This window comes from Bombina bombina, chromosome 4 (assembly GCF_027579735.1).
Source record: "Bombina bombina isolate aBomBom1 chromosome 4, aBomBom1.pri, whole genome shotgun sequence".
Lineage (NCBI taxonomy): Eukaryota > Metazoa > Chordata > Amphibia > Anura > Bombinatoridae > Bombina > Bombina bombina.
In genome coordinates, this window is record NC_069502.1 from 458,752,319 (window position 1) to 458,774,162 (window position 21,844).

The 21,844-nt window shown below is 36.9% G+C and overlaps 1 protein-coding gene across 1 annotated transcript in view; it reads left to right on the forward strand.

Moving 5' to 3' along the window:
- Nucleotides 1-17,845, forward strand: part of LOC128657564 (5-hydroxytryptamine receptor 3A-like) — a 40,291-nt gene extending 22,446 nt beyond the window's left edge. Inside the window, exons 6-9 of the mRNA XM_053711939.1 lie at nucleotides 5,051-5,211; nucleotides 14,565-14,775; nucleotides 15,200-15,481; nucleotides 17,577-17,845. Of these exons, the coding sequence (XP_053567914.1) occupies nucleotides 5,051-5,211; nucleotides 14,565-14,775; nucleotides 15,200-15,481; nucleotides 17,577-17,845 (923 nt within the window). The remainder of the gene's footprint in view (nucleotides 1-5,050; nucleotides 5,212-14,564; nucleotides 14,776-15,199; nucleotides 15,482-17,576) is intronic.
- The last annotated feature ends 3,999 nt before the right edge of the window (nucleotides 17,846-21,844 follow it).

The window sequence follows — 21,844 nt, forward strand, 5'->3', positions numbered from 1 at the left end:
CTACTGAATAGTAGATAGATTAATCTCTTGATGGTTTCTGGTGCTTGTCATACACAAGCATATTACAATAAAGTTTATTGAAAATACACATTATTAATATATTAAGCTGCTGTATTTTAACAGATAAAATATATATAATGCATTTTATTCAGAATGCTAGGGAGAATAAAATATGTAATCTTACAATACTATGGTATATTTTACAATTAAACAACATTTTCATTTCAGAGAGGTATGTATGTTCTTAATTGTACCAAAACTACTTGCTTAGTGAATATATATATATATATATATATATATATGTGTGTGTGTGTTTAGTTTCAGAAGTCAAAATATGTGAGCTCAACAATCAAAGCGAAATGTTGCTAGCAGTTGCTGCACAGCTATAAGAACATGAAATTATTTATTTGAATGCAGATTCTCATGATATTCAGTTAGGATAGATAGAACATATTTAAAGCCATTCAAGGTCCCCAAATAAAAATAAAATAGAAATGCTGCAAAGTATTTGTCTTGCTGTTCAAGTGCTTGTCTACCTCTGCCACGCCTCTGTCATGGTGAATATATATGAATCCTTTGGTGTCTTACTCCATTTTCAAAAGAGGAATTCCTTGTTCTATTTTGGAGGTTTTAAAACCCAGACCATCCCCGAAAATGATATAATTGACAAGTGCTTACTTCTCCTCAATCAATCATATACTATCTAGTAGGACATGAGTACCCTTACTCCTCAATCAATCATATACTATCTAGTAGCACATGAGTACCCTTACTCCTCAATCAATCATATACTATCTAGTAGGACATGAGTACCCTTACTCCTCAATCAATCATATACTATCTAGTAGGACATGAGTACCCTTACTCCTCAATCAATTATATACTATCTAGTAGGACATGAGTACCCTTACTCCTCAATCAATCATATACTATCTAGTAGGACAGTACCCTTACTCCTCAATCAATCATATACTATCTAGTAGGACATGAGTACCCTTACTCCTCAATCAATCATATACTATCTAGTAGGACATGAGTACCCTTACTCCTCAATCAATCATATACTATCTAGTAGGACATGAGTACCCTTACTCCTCAATCAATCATATACTATCTAGTAGGACATGAGTACCCTTACTCCTCAATCAAACATATACTATCTAGTAGGACATAAGTACCCTTACTCCTCAATCAATTATATACTATCTAGTAGGACATGAGTACCCTTACTCATCAATCAATCATATACTATCTAGTAGGACATGAGTACCCTTACTCCTCAATCAATCATATACTATCTAGTAGGACATGAGTACCCTTACTCCTCAATCAATCATATACTATCTAGTAGGACATGAGTACCCTTACTCCTCAATCAATCATATACTATCTAGTAGGACATGAGTACCCTTACTCCTCAATCAATCATATACTATCTAGTAGGACATGAGTACCCTTACTCCTCAATCAATCATATACTATCTAGTAGGACATGAGTACCCTTACTTCTCAATCAATCATATACTATCTAGTAGGACATGAGTACCCTTACTCCTCAATCAATCATATACTATCTAGTAGGACATGAGTACCCTTACTCCTCAATCAATCATATACTATCTAGTAGGATATGAGTACCCTTACTCCTCAATCAATCATATACTATCTAGTAGGACATGAGTACCCTTATTTCAAGAAGGGGATTCATATCTTTTATACAAATAGCGCTGTATGCATATGCATGGTGTACACTGGTTATAGTGGACAAGAATGTATTGGGAGCTTGAATCTCCCACAGAGTAAATACTTACCAGGTGTCTACTTCTTAATATAATAAACATCCCCATTTCCTTTATTTTTTAGAAGACATATGACCCCTTATTCCAAAAGTTGAGGTTTTTGTTCTTAAAAGTGATCCTGGTGTCTTTAAGCGATTGCATGTCAAAGAGCAGAATCTCCAATTCTAAATAAGTGTTTGCTTTATAAGTGGAGCACAAAATCATCAAAATCGATATTTGCACTCCACTTTGTAATACCAGCGCAAGAAAATAATATGCGCAGGTATTACAAGTGATGTGCAATGCTAATGCAAGGTCGCATACACATTACACAGAAGCATTGCGCTCATGAGAGAGCGTTTCCTTAGGCTCCAATGGGAGCCTCATTCTCATGCCCTGAGACACTGGAGTTTGCAGAGTATCACTCAAGTCATAGATGTTTTCTACACAAATGATGTAAAGTGGAGGAATTCTCTGTAATAGATTTATCAAAGCGTCAATTGTAAATACGCTGGAATCAAATTCAACGCGAGATTAATCTGTCGTAGTTAACAAAGCGTCAAGATAATCAAATGTTGAAATGTGTGATGTAATATACGCTCCCGCAATATCAATCCGTTGCAGATTGATGCTTGCGTCATTCCAGATGTTAAGAATTAAAAATCGACTCTATGTGACCCTTTTCCCAATTTATCAAACATTCAACAGGTACACTCGCGTCAATTCCGACGCAGCATACCTATCGTTCAAACCGCCACCCTTGAGGCCGTAAATGCCATAAAAATTAATGGGAGTCTAAAAACAAAGAAAGGTTATGTTCGATGTTGCAAATAAATGAAGCATATTAGATAATAAAAGTAAATTAGAAACTTTATGAAAATTATATACTCTTTCTAAATCAAACAATATTATTGCTCCAAATTTGGTGCACTAGTAGATATAGGGATACAAATTAAATACATCACTACTTATGGATTATCTTACATCTTTGTCTCTCATTACAAAGCAAGGGGACAATAATATTGCTCTAAACTTGTTGCACTAGTAGATATAGAGATAAAAATGAAATAAATACATAACATAATATAGCTAACTTCCTTTTTTTTTTTTGATAAATCTATTTGCACCATGTTTAAGGCATGTAATACAAGTTCCACTCTCTATATTTGACGCAACACTTTTCACACCAAATTTGACTCAATACTTTTCACACCAAATTTGACGCAATACAACCCACAAACTAGTGTGAAATTACCCACTTTTGATTGGGAAATGCATAATCACATGATTTATGACATCAGCCAATCTGATTGAAATATACATTTTATATTATCACTAACAAATCAAATTTCTCGATACTTGTGTCATTGATCACTCATCGGAACTTTTAAGTTCCATTTGTTACATTGTGTATTCTACTTTGAAAGTATGTATATGTGAAATTAGTATTAAAGTTAAACATTGATGATGACGTTAGGACACACAGACAATGATTTTAAAATTTAGACAATGATTTTAAAATTTAAATGATGTTTGATTCAATATAATCTAAAGCTGATAGCTCAAAGGGATAGTTTACCTAACATTAAACTGTCATGATTAAGATATAGCAGAAATTAAAATCACATCTTTACTGGTATGCTATTTTCAGTGTTTTTCTTCCTTCTCTTGAATTTCATTTTCATTAAGAAATGTAATTTTATATGCCAGCCCATTTTATAACTCCTGTGTAGGGGTGGTGTTTAAAACTAGACTGCAATCAGGAGGGGTTACACAGGTGCAGAGATAAAACAGAATAATAATATATACATATATTATTATATATACATATAGTGGTATAAATAAACACAGAGGTATGAAGGACAGCATTGTTTAGAACAAAAAAAAGGAACATGTAAATATGTTTGCAAAAGATTTTGGACATAACACACAGATATATATATATATATATATATATATATATATATATATATATATGTACAAATTCCAGCATTAATAATCATTTTAAAAACAAAAAAAACATGAGATAGGCATATCATGATTTCTAGAAATACAAATACGCATGTGGAAATATCATATATCAGTTTTTTGTATAACAAATACATAGAAAATAACTTTCTATTAGATATTATTGTTTGTCCAGGTATAAATCTAGCTATTTTTTGGACATTAACAGATGAAAAATAAAAGATTAGCTTTAGAGAAATGTGCTTGTTCATGGACAGTAATGAAATAGTATAAATAAAGTTGGAAAAAAAATGAATATCCGCAACATCGATGACTCTTATTTATCAACAGTCCGATTCTCATCGCTCCGTACTTGCCGCGCGTGTTTTTGACAGACTTTTTAAAGCAGCGATGTCTGGCGAGTGTATTGACTCCATTGCGTCGAGATTGACGCAATGATAAATAGGCCCCTCTGAGTGGTCCTCTAAAACAAAAAGTTAAAGGGACATGTAACACAATTTTTTTCTTTTGCAATTCTGACAGAGCATTTGCTTTTTGAAAAGTTTCCAATTTATTTATATTATTAAATTTGCTTCATTCTCATAGTATTCTATGTTGAAGAGATACCTAGGTGGGCAGCATACACATCTGGAGCACTACATGGCAGGAAAAAGTGCTGCAAATATATAGCATTCTTGCAAAACTGTTGCCATATAGTGCTGTCGACATGTGCACACTCCTGAGCTTACCTCCCTGCTTTTCAACAAAAAATACCAAGAGAATGAAGAAAATCTGATAATGGAAGTAAATTGGAAAGTTTTTTAAAACTGCTCAGTCTGAATCATGTAAGAAAAATGTTGGGTTTCATGTCCCTTTAATACATAAGATGATCAAGAGAATCTTATCACCAATATCTTATCAAGTTAGGCAGTTTATCTATTATCTATGTTTTAGAAGTTTTATAATATTCCCATATGAGAAAAGATTTATTATTATTATTATTGTTGTTATTAACAACAACAATAATAATAATAATAATGATGATACATTGAAATCTCCAGAAATTTTCTGCTGATTTCATATAGACGTTTTAGTTTCCTCTGTGCAGGTAAAATGTATTTAGAAATACCTTCTATATGCATATCGCTTTATAGTAGAAGCAATAGTTTAATGTCAGTATAAACATACTGTTTTCAGTTGAAAATGTTGTGTGAATGACGCCAACATAATTGTACAAGATTTAAGAGATACATTTTGCTTATAGTATTTTGGAAGCATATTAATGTTGTGATGTATTCACTTCTTTATGACATATACTTTTGCAGTGAGGGATGTGCGTTTGGGGTTGGCTCTGCCTGTGGAACAAATTCTACAAAATTCACTGCAATATTTGGAGACAAGTGGAGAATGGGAGCTTTTGAGGATTGACGGGAATCCTGATATTCTGAAATTTGGCATTGATGAGTGGGATATAATCACATTTTGGGTGAGTAGGAAGAGAGATTACAGTAAACTGCAAATGGTGATTAATGATAAGTGTGAAATGATGCATTAGTCCTGCAAAACTTAATACCGAATACTTGTAGATACTTTACTGAACGGGGGATATTTATCAAGCCGTCAACCGCAAATACGCTGGAATTCCACAGCGTAATTGTGGCTAGCTTGATACGACCTAGTTATAAAAGCCTACAGACCGGCAAAAGTTGAAATCTGTGACGTAACATACGTTCCGCCGGTCTCAATCCGACACAGATCGATGCTTACATCATTACAGATGTTCCGAATACACATTCGGCACTATTTGACACTTTTAAAAAAAGTTATCAAATAGTTAACCGGTACGCTTGCGGCTATTCCAGCCCAGCGTACCTGGTTTTCAATCTGCCACCCTGGAGGCCACGAATGCCATAGGAATCAATGGGAGTCTGAAAGCAGCAAAAGCTTATGTTCGATGCTGCCAGATATCCCATTGATTTCAATGGTAGAAAACCAGTAACGTTTACACCTAACATCCTAACATAAGCCCAGAGTCTAAACACCCCTAATCTGCCGCCCGACATCGCCGCAACCTAAATAAAGTTATTAACCCCTAAACCGCTGGCCTCCCACATCCCTACCATTAACTAAACCTATTAACCCCTAAACCGCCAGCCCCCCACATCGCCATAAACTAAATTAAGCTATTAACCCCTAAACCTAACAACCCGCTAACTTTACATTAAAATTACAACATTCCTATCTTAAAATAAATTAAAACTTACCTGTAGAATTAAAATAAACTATATTAAACTATTAAGAATATAATTAAGTGTTAAGAGCGCCAAAGAGGTAATGGATTAAAACAATAATTTAATAACAATATAAAAATGTGTACACAAGTGTCTATGGGGGGTAGTTATCAAGCCGTCAACCTCAAATACGCTGGAATTCCGCAGCGTATTTGTGGCGAGGCTGATTCGCCTTAGTTATCAAAGGCTAGAGACCGGCAAAAGTAGAATTTTGTGACGTAAGCTTCGATCCGCCGGACTCAGTCCGACACAGATCGATTCTTACGTCACTCCAGATGTTCCGCACACAAGTGCGGCACATTCTCACTACTTTTGCTAGCTATCAAAAAACTAGCAGGTACGCTCGGCACTTTTACGGCCCAGCGTACCTGGTTTTCAATCCGCCACCCCTGGAGGCGGCGGATCCCATAGGAATCAATGGGAGTCTGACCATAGCGAAAGTACAAGTTCGCTGCTGACAGACATCCCATTGATTCCTATGAGAGCTGTCTACACCTAACACCCTAACATGTACCCCGAGTCTAAACACCACTAATCTGTCCCCCCCTACACCGCCGCAACTAAATAAAGTGTTTTCCCCCTAAACCGCCGCTCCCGGAGCCCACCGCAACTATAACAAATGTATTAACCCCTAAACCGCCACTCCCTGAACCCGCCGCAACCTATATTAAATGTATTAACCCCTAATCTGCCCCCCCTACACCGTCGCCACCTATAATAAATTTATTAACCCCTATCCTGCCCCCCACTACGCTGCCGCCACTGTAATAAAATTATTAACCCCTAAACCTAAGTCTAACCCTAACCCTAACGCCCCCTAACTTAAATATTAATTAAATACATCTAAATAAATTAACTCTTATTAACTAAATGCATCCTATTTAAAACTAAATACTTACCTTTAAAATAAACCCTAATATAGCTACAATATAAATAATAATTATATTCTAGCTATCTTAGGATTTATTTTTATTTTACAGGTACCTTTCAATTTATTTTAACCATGTACAATAACTATTAAATAGTTATTAACTATTTAATAGCTTACCTAGCTAAAATAAAGAGAAATGTACCTGTGAAATAAATCCTAACCTAAGTTACAATTACACCTAACACTACACTATACTTTAATAAATTATTCCTATTTAAAAATAAATACTTACCTGTAAAATAAACCCTAAGATAGCTACAATGTAATTAATACTTATATTATAGCTATCTTAGGATTTATATTTAGTTTACAGGTAACTTTGTATTTATTTTAGCTAGTTAGAATAGTTATTAAATAGTTATTAACTATTTAATAACTACCTAGCTAAAAGAAATACAAAATTACCTGTAAAATAAATCCTAACTTAAGTTACAATTAAACCTAATACTACACTATCATTAAATTAATTAAATAAACTACCTACAAATAACTACAATTAAATACAATTACATAAACTAACTAAAGTACAAAAAATAAAAAAAGCTAAGTTACAAAAAATAAAAAAGTAAGTTACAAACATGTTATATAAATATTACAACAATTTTAAGCTACTTACACCTAATCTAAGCCCCCTAATAAAATAACAAACCCCCCTCAAAATTAAAAAAATCCCTACCCTATTCTAAATTACATAAATTTCAAAGCTCTTTTACCTTACCAGCCCTTAAAAGGGCCATTTGTGGGGGCATGCCCCAAAAAGTTCAGCTCTTTTGCCTGTAAAAGAAAAATACAACCCCCCCCCAACATTAAAACCCACCACCCACATACCCCTAATCTAACCCAAACCCCCCTTACAAAAACCTAACACTAATCCCCTGAAGATCATCCTACCTTGAGTCGTCTTCACTCAGCCGAGCCACCGATGGAACTGAAGAGGACATCCGGAGCGGAAGAAGTTAATCCTCCAAGCGGCGCTGAAGAAATCTTCCATCCGATGAAGTCATCATCCAGGCGGCGCTGAAGAAGTCTTCGATCCGGCCGATGTCATCTTCAAAGAGGCGCTGAAGAGGTCTTCTATCCGGGCGAAGTCATCTTCCAAGCCGGGTCTTGAATCTTCCTTCCGCCGACGCGGAACCACCTTCTTCACCGACGGACTACGACGAATGACGGCTCCTTTAAGGGACGTCATCCAAGATGGCGTCCCCTCAATTCCGATTGGCTGATAGGATTCTATCAGCCAATCGGAATTAAGGTAGGAAAAATCTGATTGGCTGATGGAATCAGCCAATCAGATTGAGCTCGCATTCTATTGGCTGTTCCGATCAGCCAATAGAATGCGAGCTCAATCTGATTGGCTGATTGGATCAGCCAATCGGATTGAACTTGAATCTGATTGGCTGATTCCATCAGCCAATCAGATTTTCCTACCTTAATTCCGATTGGCTGATACAACCCTATCAGCCAATCGGAATTGAGGGGACGCCATCTTGGATGACGTCCCTTAAAGGAGCCGTCATTCGTCGTAGTCCGTCGGTGAAGAAGGTGGTTCCGCGTCGGCGGAAGGAAGATTCAAGACCCGGCTTGGAAGATGACTTCGCCCGGATAGAAGACCTCTTCAGCGCCTCTTTGAAGATGACATCGGCCGGATCGAAGACTTCTTCAGCGCCGCCTGGATGATGACTTCATCGGATGGAAGATTTCTTCAGCGCCGCTTGGAGGATTAACTTCTTCCGCTCCGGATGTCCTCTTCAGTTCCATCGGTGGCTCGGCTGAGTGAAAACGACTCAAGGTAGGATGATCTTCAGGGGATTAGTGTTAGGTTTTTCTAAGGGGGGTTTGGGTTAGATTAGGGGTATGTGGGTGGTGGGTTTTAATGTTGGGGGGGGGTTGTATTTTTCTTTTACAGGCAAAAGAGCTGAACTTTTTGGGGCATGCCCCCACAAATGTCCCTTTTAAGGGCTGGTAAGGTAAAAGAGCTTTGAAATTTATGTAATTTAGAATAGGGTAGGGATTTTTTTTATTTTGGGTGGGTTTGTTATTTTATTAGGGGGCTTAGATTAGGTGTAAGTAGCTTAAAATTGTTGTAATATTTTTAACATGTTTGTAACTTAATTTTTTATTTTTTGTAACTTAGCTTTTTTTATTTTTTGTACTTTAGTTAGTTTATGTAATTGTATTTCATTGTAGTTATTTGTAGGTAGTTTATTTAGTTAATTTAATGATAGTGTAGTATTAGGTTTAATTGTAACTTAGGTTAGGATTTATTTTACAGGTAATTTTGTATTTCTTTTAGCTAGGTAGTTATTAAATAGTTAATAACTATTTAATAACTATTCTAACTAGCTAAAAGAAATACAAAGTTACCTGTAAAATAAATATAAATCCTAAGATAGCTATAATATAAGTATTAATTACATTGTAGCTATCTTAGGGTTTATTTTACAGGTAAGTATTTATTTTTAAATAGGAATAATTTATTAAAGTATAGTGTAGTGTTAGGTGTAATTGTAACTTAGGTTAGGATTTATTTCACAGGTACATTTCTCTTTATTTTAGCTAGGTAGCTATTAAATAGTTAATAACTATTTAATAGTTATTGTACATGGTTAAAATAAATTGAAAGGTGCCTGTAAAATAAAAATAAATCCTAAGATAGCTAGAATATAATTATTATTTATATTGTAGCTATATTAGGGTTTATTTTATAAGTAAGTATTTAGTTTTAAATAGGATTCATTTAGTTAATAAGAGTTAATTTATTTAGATGTATTTAATTAATATTTAAGTTAGGGGGGCGTTATGGTTAGGGTTAGACTTAGGTTTAGGGGTTAATCATTTTATTACAGTGGCGGCGGCGTAGTGGGGGGCAGGATAGGGGTTAATAAATTTATTATAGGTTGCGGCGGGTTCATGGAGCGGCGGTTTAGGGGTTAAACTATTTATTTAGTTGCGGAGAGGTGCGGGATCAGCAGGATAGGGGTTAATAATTTTATAATAGAGGGCGACGGTATAGGGGGGGCAGGATAGGGGTTACTAGGTATAATGTAGGTGGCAGCGGTGTCCGGGAGCGGCGGTTTAGGGGTTAATACATTTATAAGACTTGCGGCGGGGTCTAGGAGCGGCGGTTTAGGGGTTAATACATTTATAAGACTTGCGGCGGGGTCTAGGAGCGGCGGTTTAGGGGTTAGTAACTTTATTTAGTTGCGGGGGCCTCCGGGGGCGCCGGTATAGGGGGTAGAACAGTGTAGTTTAGTGTGAGTGCTTAGTGACAGGCTAGCAATAAAGCTGGGAAAAAGCCGAAGGGCAGCAAGATCGGATGAGTGATAACTGTCACAGTCCGCTGCTCATCGCCCCGCGGCTTTTTGACAGCTTTATTTGATAACTTAGGCGAACGTATTCAAGGTCCGCGGCGGCGAAGGTAGGCGAGCTTAGGCGGACGTATTGGGCCGGCGAAGCCAGAAAAGTAGACGGCTTGATAACTACCCCCCTATAGGTCCCTGGTTAGGGGATAAAGTACATAGAGAATGATAAAATGTGCAATATAAAATAAACGGTACATCCAATGTTAAAAACAAAATAATGTGAATAAAATTAAATAAACTGAATGTCCTCTAAGAAAAGTTAAGCTACGTAAGGTGCACCTTATGAGAAAAAAAACACAACTAGAGCTCTATGTAGATCGGTGTGTGATAAAACAATATTTAGCATTCCAAATGTATGCTAAAGGCCCACTATTGCTAAAGGCCCACTATTGAGGGCCGAAACGCATTGACAGCAATTTGGTAAGCCTTATTCCATTTTTTGATCATTGTTTTAGCTATATTGCACTATTTTGCTATTTTTTACAGGTCACTAGCAAGAAAACAAGAATCATCACCTAAGAGATACCCACCACCCCACAGAGGGACTATTACCTAAAGTTAACCCTTACAATAACTTATTTTGGTTCCATCACTAAGAATTTACTTCTGATTTTTCATATATTTTTTCATATTTTTTTATTTTATCACCTTACACATTTTATTCTTTACATTTTTGGATATTTTTTTATATCTAATTTTTGATGATCACCTTTTTTCATTTTAAATTTTTGAGCACTTCATATTTCTTGAACACTATTATATCACAGTTCATCACCATCACCATTTGGAATACGCTACCTTTGGAATACTTCATATTGTTTTATCACACACCGATCTACATGGAGCTCTAGTTGTGGTTTTTTCTCATAAGGTGCACCATACAGAGCTTGACTTTTCTTAGAGGACATTCAATTTATTTAATTTTATTCACATTATTTTGTTTTTAATATTGTATGTACCGTTTATTTTATATTGCACATTTTATCATTCTCTATGTACTTTATCCCCTAACCAGGGACCTATAGACACTTGTGTACACATTTTTATATTGTTATTAAATTATTGTTTTAATCCATTACCTCTTTGGCGCTCTTAACACTTAATTATATTCTTAATTCCTAAATCTTAGGTGGGCTAGCACACCTGTGTTATAGAGCGACAGAGGTAATCTCCCTAAGCGCTTTTATCTCATTTTTCTTAAACTATTAATTAACCTACCCTAACTATTATACTAAAATTACATTAAATTAGCAATTAAATTAACTATATTACATATTAAAAAACCCTGACCCTACTCAAATTATTTAAATATACTATTAAAAATTACTAAATTACAAAAAAACCCGCTAAGTTACAAAAAATTAAAAACACTTAATTACGAAAAAAACACAGTATCAAAAATAAAAATGAATTACACCTAATCTAATAGCCCTATCAAAATAAAAAAGCCCCCCCAAAATAAAAAAAACCCTAGCCTACAATAAACTAACAATGGCCCTTAAAAGGGCCTTTTGCGGGGCATTGCCCGACAGAAATCAGCTCTTTTATCTGTAAAAAAAAATACAAACACCCCCCAACAGTAAAACCCACACCCACCCAACCAACCCCCCCAAATAAAAAGTCTATCTAAAAAATCTAAGCTCCCCATTGCCCTGAAAAGGGCATTGGTATGGGCATTGCCCTTAAAAGGGCATTTAGCTCTTTACTGCCCAAACCCTACTCTAAAAATAAAACCCACCCAAAAAATCCTTAAAAAACCTAACATTAACCCCCGACAATCCACTTACAGTTTTTGAAGTTCCGCTTGAAGGATCCATCCAGCCGACAAGAAGTCTTCATTCGGGCGGCAAGAAGTCTTCATCCAGGCAGCCTCTTCCATCTTCATCCATCTGGGGAAGTCTTCATCCAGACGGCATCTTCTATCTTCATCCATCCGGTGCAGAGCGGGTCCATCCTGAAGACATCCGGCATGGAGCTCCTCTTCAATACGCTCGCCATCCATGTCTTCAGGATGGACCAGCTCTGCGCTGGATGGATGAAGATAGAAGATGCCGTCTGGATGAAGACTTCGCGGGATGGATGAATATGGAAGAGGCTGCCCGGATGAAGACTTCTTGCCGGCTGGATGGATCCTTCAAGTGGAACTTCAAAAGTGGATCGCCGGGGGTTAGTGTTAGGTTTATTTAAGTTTTATTTGGTTGGGTTTTATTTTTAGAGTAGGGTCTGGGCAGTAAAAGAGCTAAATGCCCTTTTAAGGGCAATGTCCATACAAATGCCCTTTTCAGGGCAATGGGGAGCTTAGTTTTTTAGATAGGCTTTTTATTTGGGGGGGTTGGGTGGATGGGTTTTTTACAGGTAAAAGAGCTGATTTCTTTGGGGCAATGCCCCGCAAAAGGCCCTTTTAAGGGCCATTGGTAGTTTATTGTAGGCTAGGGTTTTTTTATTTTGGGGGGGCTTATTTATTTTGATAGGGCTATTAGATTAGGTGTAATTCGTTTTTATTTCTGATACTGTGGGGTTTTTTTCCTACATAATTTAGTGTTATTTTTGGTAACTTAGCGGGTTTTTTTTGTAATTTAGTAATTTTTAATAGCATATTTAAATAATTTGAGTAGGATTAGGGTTTTTTAATATGTAATATAGTTAATTACATTGCTGGTTTAATGTAATTTTAATATAATAGTTAGGGTAGGTTAATTAATAGTTTAATATAGTTTATTTTAATTCTACAGGTAAGTTTACATTTATTTTAAGATAGGAATGTTGTAATTTTAATGTAAAATTAGCGGGTTGTTAGGTTTAGGGGTTAATAGCTTAATTTAGTTTATGGCAATATGGGTGGCTGGTGGTTTAGGGGTTAATAGCTTTAGTTAATGGTAGGGATGTGGGAGGGCAGAGCTTTAGGGGTTAATAACTGTATTACAGTTGCGGCAGGGTCTGGGAGCGGCGGGATAAGGGTTAATAACTTTATTACAGTTGCGGCGGTGTCCGGGAGAGGCGGGATAGGGGTTAATAACTTTATTACAGTTGCGGCAAGGTCCGGGAGCGGTAGAATAGGGGTTAAACATTTTAATATAGTGGCAGCGTTTAGTGACAGGGTATAAATAAAGTTGGTAAAAAGCCGAATAGCAGCAAGATCGATGACTGTGAGGCCTATTTATCATAGGTCTTGCGGACCTGATCTGACAGTGCGGATCAGGTCCGCAAGACCTCGCTGAATGCGGAGAGCAATACGCTCTCCGTATTCAGCATTGCACCAGCAAGATCGTATTCAGGTCCGCGGCCGCGATGTTAGGCGATGTTAAGCGAGCGTATTGGTGCCGGCGAATGCAGCATAGTTGAGGCTTTGATAAATATCCCCTTACATGTCTATTTACACATATGATCTATGTACAAGCAGCATAAAACTGAATGAATAAAATAAGACCATTTTCCAAAAAAAGAACACTGATAAAATGAATCGCAAATGATTTAGTTCAAGGTGACAACTAGTGAAATATTTTACAAACATCTTTAAGAAGTCATAATATTTCACAGCTTTAGAAATTCCCTGTTTTTCCTCTTCAAGTTAAGACTATGGGGCCGAATTAACAAACCATCAAACGGCCCCAATGCATTTGTTTTCTCGCGAGCCTTCAGACTAGCAGGAAACAGGAGTTAAGAAGCAGCGGTCTTAAGATACGATCGGGTTGATTGACACCCCCTGCTAGGGGCCAATTGGCCGTGAATCTGCAGGGGGCGGAATTGCACAAGCAGTTCACCAGAACTGCTTGTGCAATGATAAATGCCGACAGCGTATGCTGTCGGCATTCTGCGATGTCTGTCGGACATGATCCGCTGAGCGGACCATGTCGAACAGACCTTTGTTAAATCGGTCCCTTGATATTAAATTAGTATTATTATACATGCCAAGCAGGGGCGGAACTACCTTGGTAGAGCAGGTGCAGAGGCACCAGGGCCCAAGAGCTGGAGGGTATATACATGGCATGAGCAGAATGTGTACAATCCTAATGCAGGAAAGCCATTTATTAGCGCAAGTTGCAGGTCCATCTATCTATCCTCAAAATCATTATATTGAGCAGAATGTATTTTATTACTTTTGCATATTATTGTTACCTATGGGGGGGGCCCAAAAAATCTTGCACTCTGTTGAGTAGGTCCACTACTGATGCCAAGAATTGCCTGTATTCATCTTCCTTTTTATCTTTATAGACTATTTTCTCTCTCATGCTCTTCATTCCCTTTTACCCTGCAGGTGGCGATCAGGCGACGCTCTGTCTTGTATGTAGTTAACCTGTTGATTCCCAGCGCCTTCTTGATGTTAATTGATATCCTGAGTTTCTACCTTCCCCCACATAGCACAGACCGATCTTCATTCAAAATGACCTTGCTCTTAGGGTACACAGTCTTTCTGCTCATCATGAATGACCTCTTGCCAAGTACTGCCAATGGGACACCACTAATTGGTGAGCTAACACACAGAAATAAAGCTCATGAATATGTCATTGGCTAGCTGATTCATACATGTATCTGTCATATGATAATTTGTATTACGCATGCTCTTTAATTTTCACATGAATGTCATATATCTCAAAACACATATCTATTATAGACTCATATGGCCAGCTGTTTCAAACATGTATCTGTTGTTTGGCTACTTGACTTACAATATCTGCCACCCAATACAATACTACCCACATATACATACCATATAAAAATAAAAGTGAACACTGAGTGCTTTGTTTTCGAAATACTTTTGACACAGCTAATATATATATATATATATATATATATATATATATATATATATAAAATATATTACAGTTGTTATATCATGTTTAAACATGATCATATGGTTAAATTGCCATTCTGCACATCTCTATCTGTCAGGTATTTACTTCTCGGTCTGCCTGGCTCTGCTCGTGCTAAGTCTACTGGAAACCGTTATAATCACACACATCCTGCATCGTGGCTCCCTGGATAGGGGTTCAGTTCCTCCTTGGCTAAAGAGTGTGGTGCTAGGATTTCTTGCCAGCCTGATCTGTTACCACAGAAACACTCCTCGTGCACAGCCTCCTCCATCTTCCAGCCATGCCTTGCCAACTGACATTGAAAATAATGAATCTAGTCCCCCACCTCCTAGTCCCCATCTTGATAAGGTCAGCAACTCAGGTAATGCCTAACAATATATAGGTTCAGATAATGTACTCAGGTAATGCCTAACAATATATAGGTTCAGATAATGTACTCAGGTAATGCCTAACAATACATAGGTTCAGATAATGTACTCAGGTAATGCCTAACAATATATAGGTTCAGATAATGTACTCAGGTAATGCCTAACAATATATAGGTTCAGATAATGTACTCAGGTAATGCCTAACAATATATAGGTTCAGATAATGTACTCAGGTAATGCCTAACAATATATAGGTTCAGATAATGTACTCAGGTAATGCCTAACAATATATAGGTTCATATAATGTACTCAGGTAATGCCTAACAATATATAGGTTCAGATAATGTACTCAGGTAATGCCTAATAATATATAGGTTCAGATAATGTACTCAGGTAATGCCTAACAATATATAGGTTCAGATAATGGACTCAGGTAATGCCTAACAATATATAGGTTCAGATAATGTACTCAGGTAATGCCTAACAATATATAGGTTCAGATAATGTACTCAGGTAATGCCTAACAATATATAGGTTCAGATAATGTACTCAGGTAATGCCTAACAATACATAGGTTCAGATAATGTACTCAGGTAATGCCTAACAATATATAGGTTCAGATAATGTACTCAGGTAATGCCTAACAATATATAGGTTCAGATAATGTACTCAGGTAATGCCTAACAATATATAGGTTCAGATAATGTACTCAGGTAATGCCTAACAATATATAGGTTCAGATAATGTACTCAGGTAATGCCTAACAATATATAGGTTCAGATAATGTACTCAGGTAATGCCTAACAATATATAGGTTCAGATAATGTACTCAGGTAATGCCTAATAATATATAGGTTCAGATAATGTACTCAGGTAATGCCTAACAATATATAGGTTCAGATAATGTACTCAGGTAATGCCTAACAATATATAGGTTCAGATAATGTACTCAGGTAATGCCTAAAAATATATAGGTTCAGATAATGTACTCAGGTAATGCCTAACAATATATAGGTTCAGATAATGTACTCAGGTAATGCCTAATAATATATAGGTTCAGATAATGTACTCAGGTAATGCCTAACAATATATAGGTTCAGATAATGTATTAAGGTAATGCCTAACAATATATAGGTTCAGATAATGTATTAAGGTAATGCCTAATAATATATAGGTTCAGATAATGTACTCAGGTAATGCCTAATAATATATAGGTTCAGATAATGTACTCAGGTAATGCCTAATAATATATAGGTTCAGATAATGTACTCAGGTAATGCCTAATAATATATAGGTTCAGATAATGTACTCAGGTAATGCCTAATAATATATAGGTTCAGATAATGTATTAAGGTAATGCCTAACAATATATAGGTTCAGATAATGTACTCAGGTAATGCCTAACAATATATAGCTTCAGATAATGTAGCAAATAAATGTTTACTGTAATCTAAGAAGCTGCAGGAACACCCTTTTCAAATGGTCTGGGCTCTCTCTCACCCTCAAGTTTCCAATTTACTTCTATTATCAAATTTAATTTGTTCCCATGATATTCTGTGTTAAAGAGGTCGGTGTCTGGAGCACTACATGACAGGAAATAGTGCTGCCATCTAGTGCTCTTGCAAATGGATAACACTCTCCAGAAATGGGCTTATGTCCCTGCTTTTCAACAAAATATACCAAGAAAAATGATAAATTGAAGTAATTAGAGAGTTGTTCTACCTGAATCATGAAAGAAAAACATTATGTTTCATATCCCTTTAAGCAAATACTATTAAAGATAAAAGCCACGGAGTGTGAAAATGATGTTTAGTTAAAGGACACAGCTAACAAGGGGATATTTAGAATTCCATTGCCCATCTTGTTATTCCTTTGGTCTGCTCAGAGTGCTCTGTTCTAATCAGAGCCTTGGGCGCCGCAACTGCCTCTGGGAACCTAACCATGGGTCACAGCCCGCATGTCTTGTAATTCTTTGTCTGGTAAATTATCTATCGAATCTATCTATTTATCTATCTATCGAATCTATGTATCGACTTTTAGAACTGTTTTCTTTGTTTTCATTGACTGAGCTGTCCTCTATCTACCCAGGTCACAAAGAGTTTCTGTTGAATGTGCCCGAACTGATCCTACCAGATGCTTTATGCCCTGGGCCTGAATGGCAGCTGGCGCTGATCAGTCAGAACCTCCGCAGGGTGAGAGAAATGCTGGAGAGCAGGTGCCAACTTCAGGAGCAGGAGGAGGAGTGGGTGCAGGTTGGGTACATCCTGGACTCCCTGCTCTATCGGCTTTACCTGATCTGCATTGGGTCATATGCTATTGTCATCACCAGCATGTGGTGTATCTGGTACAACAGATAAGAGGAAATGTACAAAAGAACTTTAAAAACAGACTGTATTTTCCCTTTGGCAGAGTGTGTCCTGCAAAAAGCTCTTGCTACAAGAAATCTATATTTCTATACTGAATAGTCACTCACCCACATTGTAAATAAAATGACATTGAGAAACAAAATAGGAGCTATCTAATGGCAACTAAATAAAGATGAAAGTTATTTTTACTGTCTAATATATATTGTTTAAGATTGTATAAAGCAAATGTTTACGTTGTAGGATATAAAAAAATATAAATCTACTCTAATATGCACAAGGAAAACACATGAACCTATAGAGAGGACAGCGACTGAGGCATATTTAGATCATTAGGGCCCGAATTATCAAGCTCCGAATGGAGCTTGATGCCACTGTTTCCTGAAAGCTCACACGAAACAGCCTTTATGAAGCAGCGGTATAAAGACCGCTGCTCCATAACTTGTTCGCCTGCTCTTAGGCTGCGGACATCAATCCGCCCGATCCTATACGATCGGGCTGATTGACACCCCCCGCTAGAGGCCAATCTGCAGGGGGCGGCATTGCACAAGCAGTTCACAAGAACTGCTTGTGCAATGATAAATGCCGACAGCATATGCTGTCGGCATTTATTGATGTGCGGTGGTCATGATACGCTACATTGTATCATGTCCGTCCGCACTTTAATAAATCGGCCCCTAAGTGAGAAGTTTCACTGCTTGAACATTCTAGTAAAATATAGTTATAAGATTTATCTCATAACCAATGGATATTAATTGCATGAAGACTGTACACAGCTGTGCTCACTTCTGACTGTGAGCTCAGGGACTACATTACACCTCATTAGCACATTACAACTAATCCCTATAGATATAATGCTGTGTGTATATGATGGAAGTAGCAGTGCAGGGAATGTATTTCTGCTTCTGGAGCAGCATTAAACATGTTGGTTCTTTTGCATTCTTAGGAACTTTCTTTCTTTTCTCTCTCTTTCTTTATTTCTTTTTTTCTTTCTCTCTTTCTTTCTTTCTTTCTTTCCCTGTTTCTTTCTTTTTTTTTCTTTCTCTCTTTCTTTTTCTCTCTCTTTCTTTCTTTCATGTTTCTTTCTATCTTTCTTTCTTTCTTTCTTTCTCTCGTTCTTTCTCTCTTTCTTTCCCTCTTTCTTTCCCAATATATATAGAGATTTTTGCTACATTATTGCTACTTATTGTTATACCTCTTATTTTGACTTGCAATTTCATAAAAATAATGTTATCATCAAATAATATGGTGGATATTCACCAGTTGGTTATTAGATGCACCTTTAGTATTAATATTATTATTATTAAACTATGTTTTATTATATATTATGTATTAGTATGTAAAAATGTAATAAAAATCTTTAAAAAAAAAAGGTCCTATTATCCATAGGTATGAGCAGCATTTAATCATGTAGCAAGTTATTGCTATTTACACTAAGTTTTTTATCCCAAACACCCCCACCCCACCCCCCTGCAAAAAAAGGGGCAATAACCGTCCCCTATAAATGTGACTTCTCTGGGCCTTGGTATTCCTAGAACTAGAATTTAAGTATTTAGCAATGAGAAGGACCAGTGCATCTATATGGTAGATACATTAGATGTGAAACATAGAGGCATATTTAAGAAATGTCTTGCGGACCTGATCCGACAGTGCAGATCAGGTCCGCGAGACATCGCTGAATGCGGAGAGCAATACGCTGTCCACATTTAACATTGCACCAGCAGCTCATAAGAGCTGCTGGTGCAACGCCGCCCCCTGCCGACTCGCGGCCAATGGGCCTCTAGCAGGGGGTGTCAATCAACCCGATCGTACTCGATCGGGTTGAATTGTTGCGATTCCTGTCCGCCTGCTCAGAGCAGGCAGACAGGGTTATAGAGCATTGGTCTTTGTGACCACTGCTTCATAACTGCTCTTTCTGGCGAGTCTGAAGACTCGCCAGAAACACGGGCCGTCAAGCTCCTTTCGGAGCTTGATATATAGGCCCCATAGTTTCAACTTAAAAACTTACTTTACAATTTATATCAGCCCAACAAATTTTCAGAATATAACTTTGTTAATATAATATATAGAGGACTACCATTTTTATTTGACCTTATGTGATTAACATTAACTATGCTTAACCTTGTAACTTATGACTTAATTATACAGCAAAGGCTTTTGTTGCCACTATCTAATAAAAAAAATCATTAAATGTTTCTAATCATAGGAGCCGTGTCTCCTTTATTGTATTTGCATATTATTTTATATTATTGGGACTGCATATTCCTTGTAAAGCTGTTAAAAATGATAATATTATGGTAGCATCAGTTTACTTTCTTTACCTATCTGTTAATGAGCATTTGCAGGGAGTGCTTATAAGCCTGTGAGCATAAGTAGGAGGTACATAACTGAAAAGCTATATTAGTTTTAATTTAAAGGGGTATGGTATCCGAGGGGTCAATTTATCAAGCTCTGTACGGAGCTTGATGCCCCGTGTGGCTCGCCGGAAACAGAAGTTATAAAGCAGCGGTCTAAAGACCTCTGCTCCATAACCTGTCTGCCTCCTCTGAGGCGGCGGACAGAAATCAACCCGATCGAATGCGATTGGGTTGATTGACACCCCCTGCTAGCGGCCAATTGGCTGCAAATCTGCAGCGGGCAGCATTGCACCAGCAGTTCACAAGAACTCCTGGTGGAATGATAAATGGCAACAGCATATCGATGTGTGGTGGACTTTATACGCTACATTGTATCATGTCCGTCCACACTATAATAAATAACCCCCAAATGTTGAATCATTTGAAAGTGATGCAGTATATATGTAAAAAAAATATATATATTTCTCTCCTCAGTATAAGGAAGTTTACTATGAAATGTCATGAGATTTTGATGAAATCCCACAGTAAAGCAAAGTGTGAGATCAGCACTGATTAAGCTGATTGGATGTGTTTTTTTCACCATGCATATAACAATAGCTGAAGAATAACAGGCCATTGAGCACTTACTCTAGGGAGATACAGACATTTTTAGCTAAAATATATTCCTTAAAGGGCATTATTGTTTCATCTGCATGATGGTATCATTTATTTATTTTATCTTTTCTTTAAAGATATCCATAGGTTTTGTTTAACAACATAGCTCTAGGAGACACCTGGATATAATTAATATAAGTTCACACTTCCTTATAAAATTGCAGTTTTTTGAAATGTAAAGACATACATAACACCAATGTAAATGTCATGAGTTTTCTACCTGTAATTTGATCTTCCAACAAACAAAAATTTGAATCCCCCCAAATAGTTAACCAATCACATTCTAAATTATGCTTGTAGGTAAATAGCATACACCTGCCACCAATTAAGGTAATTCTGATTAAACCCAAATTAAATGCAGCTGCTTGAATGTTTGGGGTTGGATCCTACTGGAAGAGCAAAGAATTGCCAAAGAAACTCTGAAAGCTAATTGTTCAAAAGTAGCAATCAGGACAGGGGTATAAAAGAATATTGAAGGCACTGTATGAACCATCATCAATAAGTGGAGAATATGTGGCACCACAGAAACATTGCAAAAATTAGGATGACCCTCCAAACCTGATGAGAGGACGAGGAGAGAAAATATCAAGGAGGCTACCAATAATCCAACAGCAACACTGAAGGATCTTCAGGAATTTCTGGCAGGTACTTGTAACTCCTTGCATGTGACCACCATCTCTCGTGTTCTGCACTTCTAAGTTATGGGGTAGGGAGGCAAGGCAGAAACTCCTTATTACAAAAAGGAACATCCAAACCCATATAAATTATGCTAAGATTCATTCAGTCACCCGAAACCATGTGGGAAAATGTGTTACGGTATGGAGAGACAAAGGTTGAACTTTTTGGTCTAATATCCAAGTCAACCAAAGCATGGCTGAATGGTCCAGTCAGAGCTCAGATCTCAAAGTCTAGACTTATCCACAAAACTTGCTGTTATATTAAATGAAGAAGGTTTTATCACAAAGTTTTTAGTTAGTAGAGA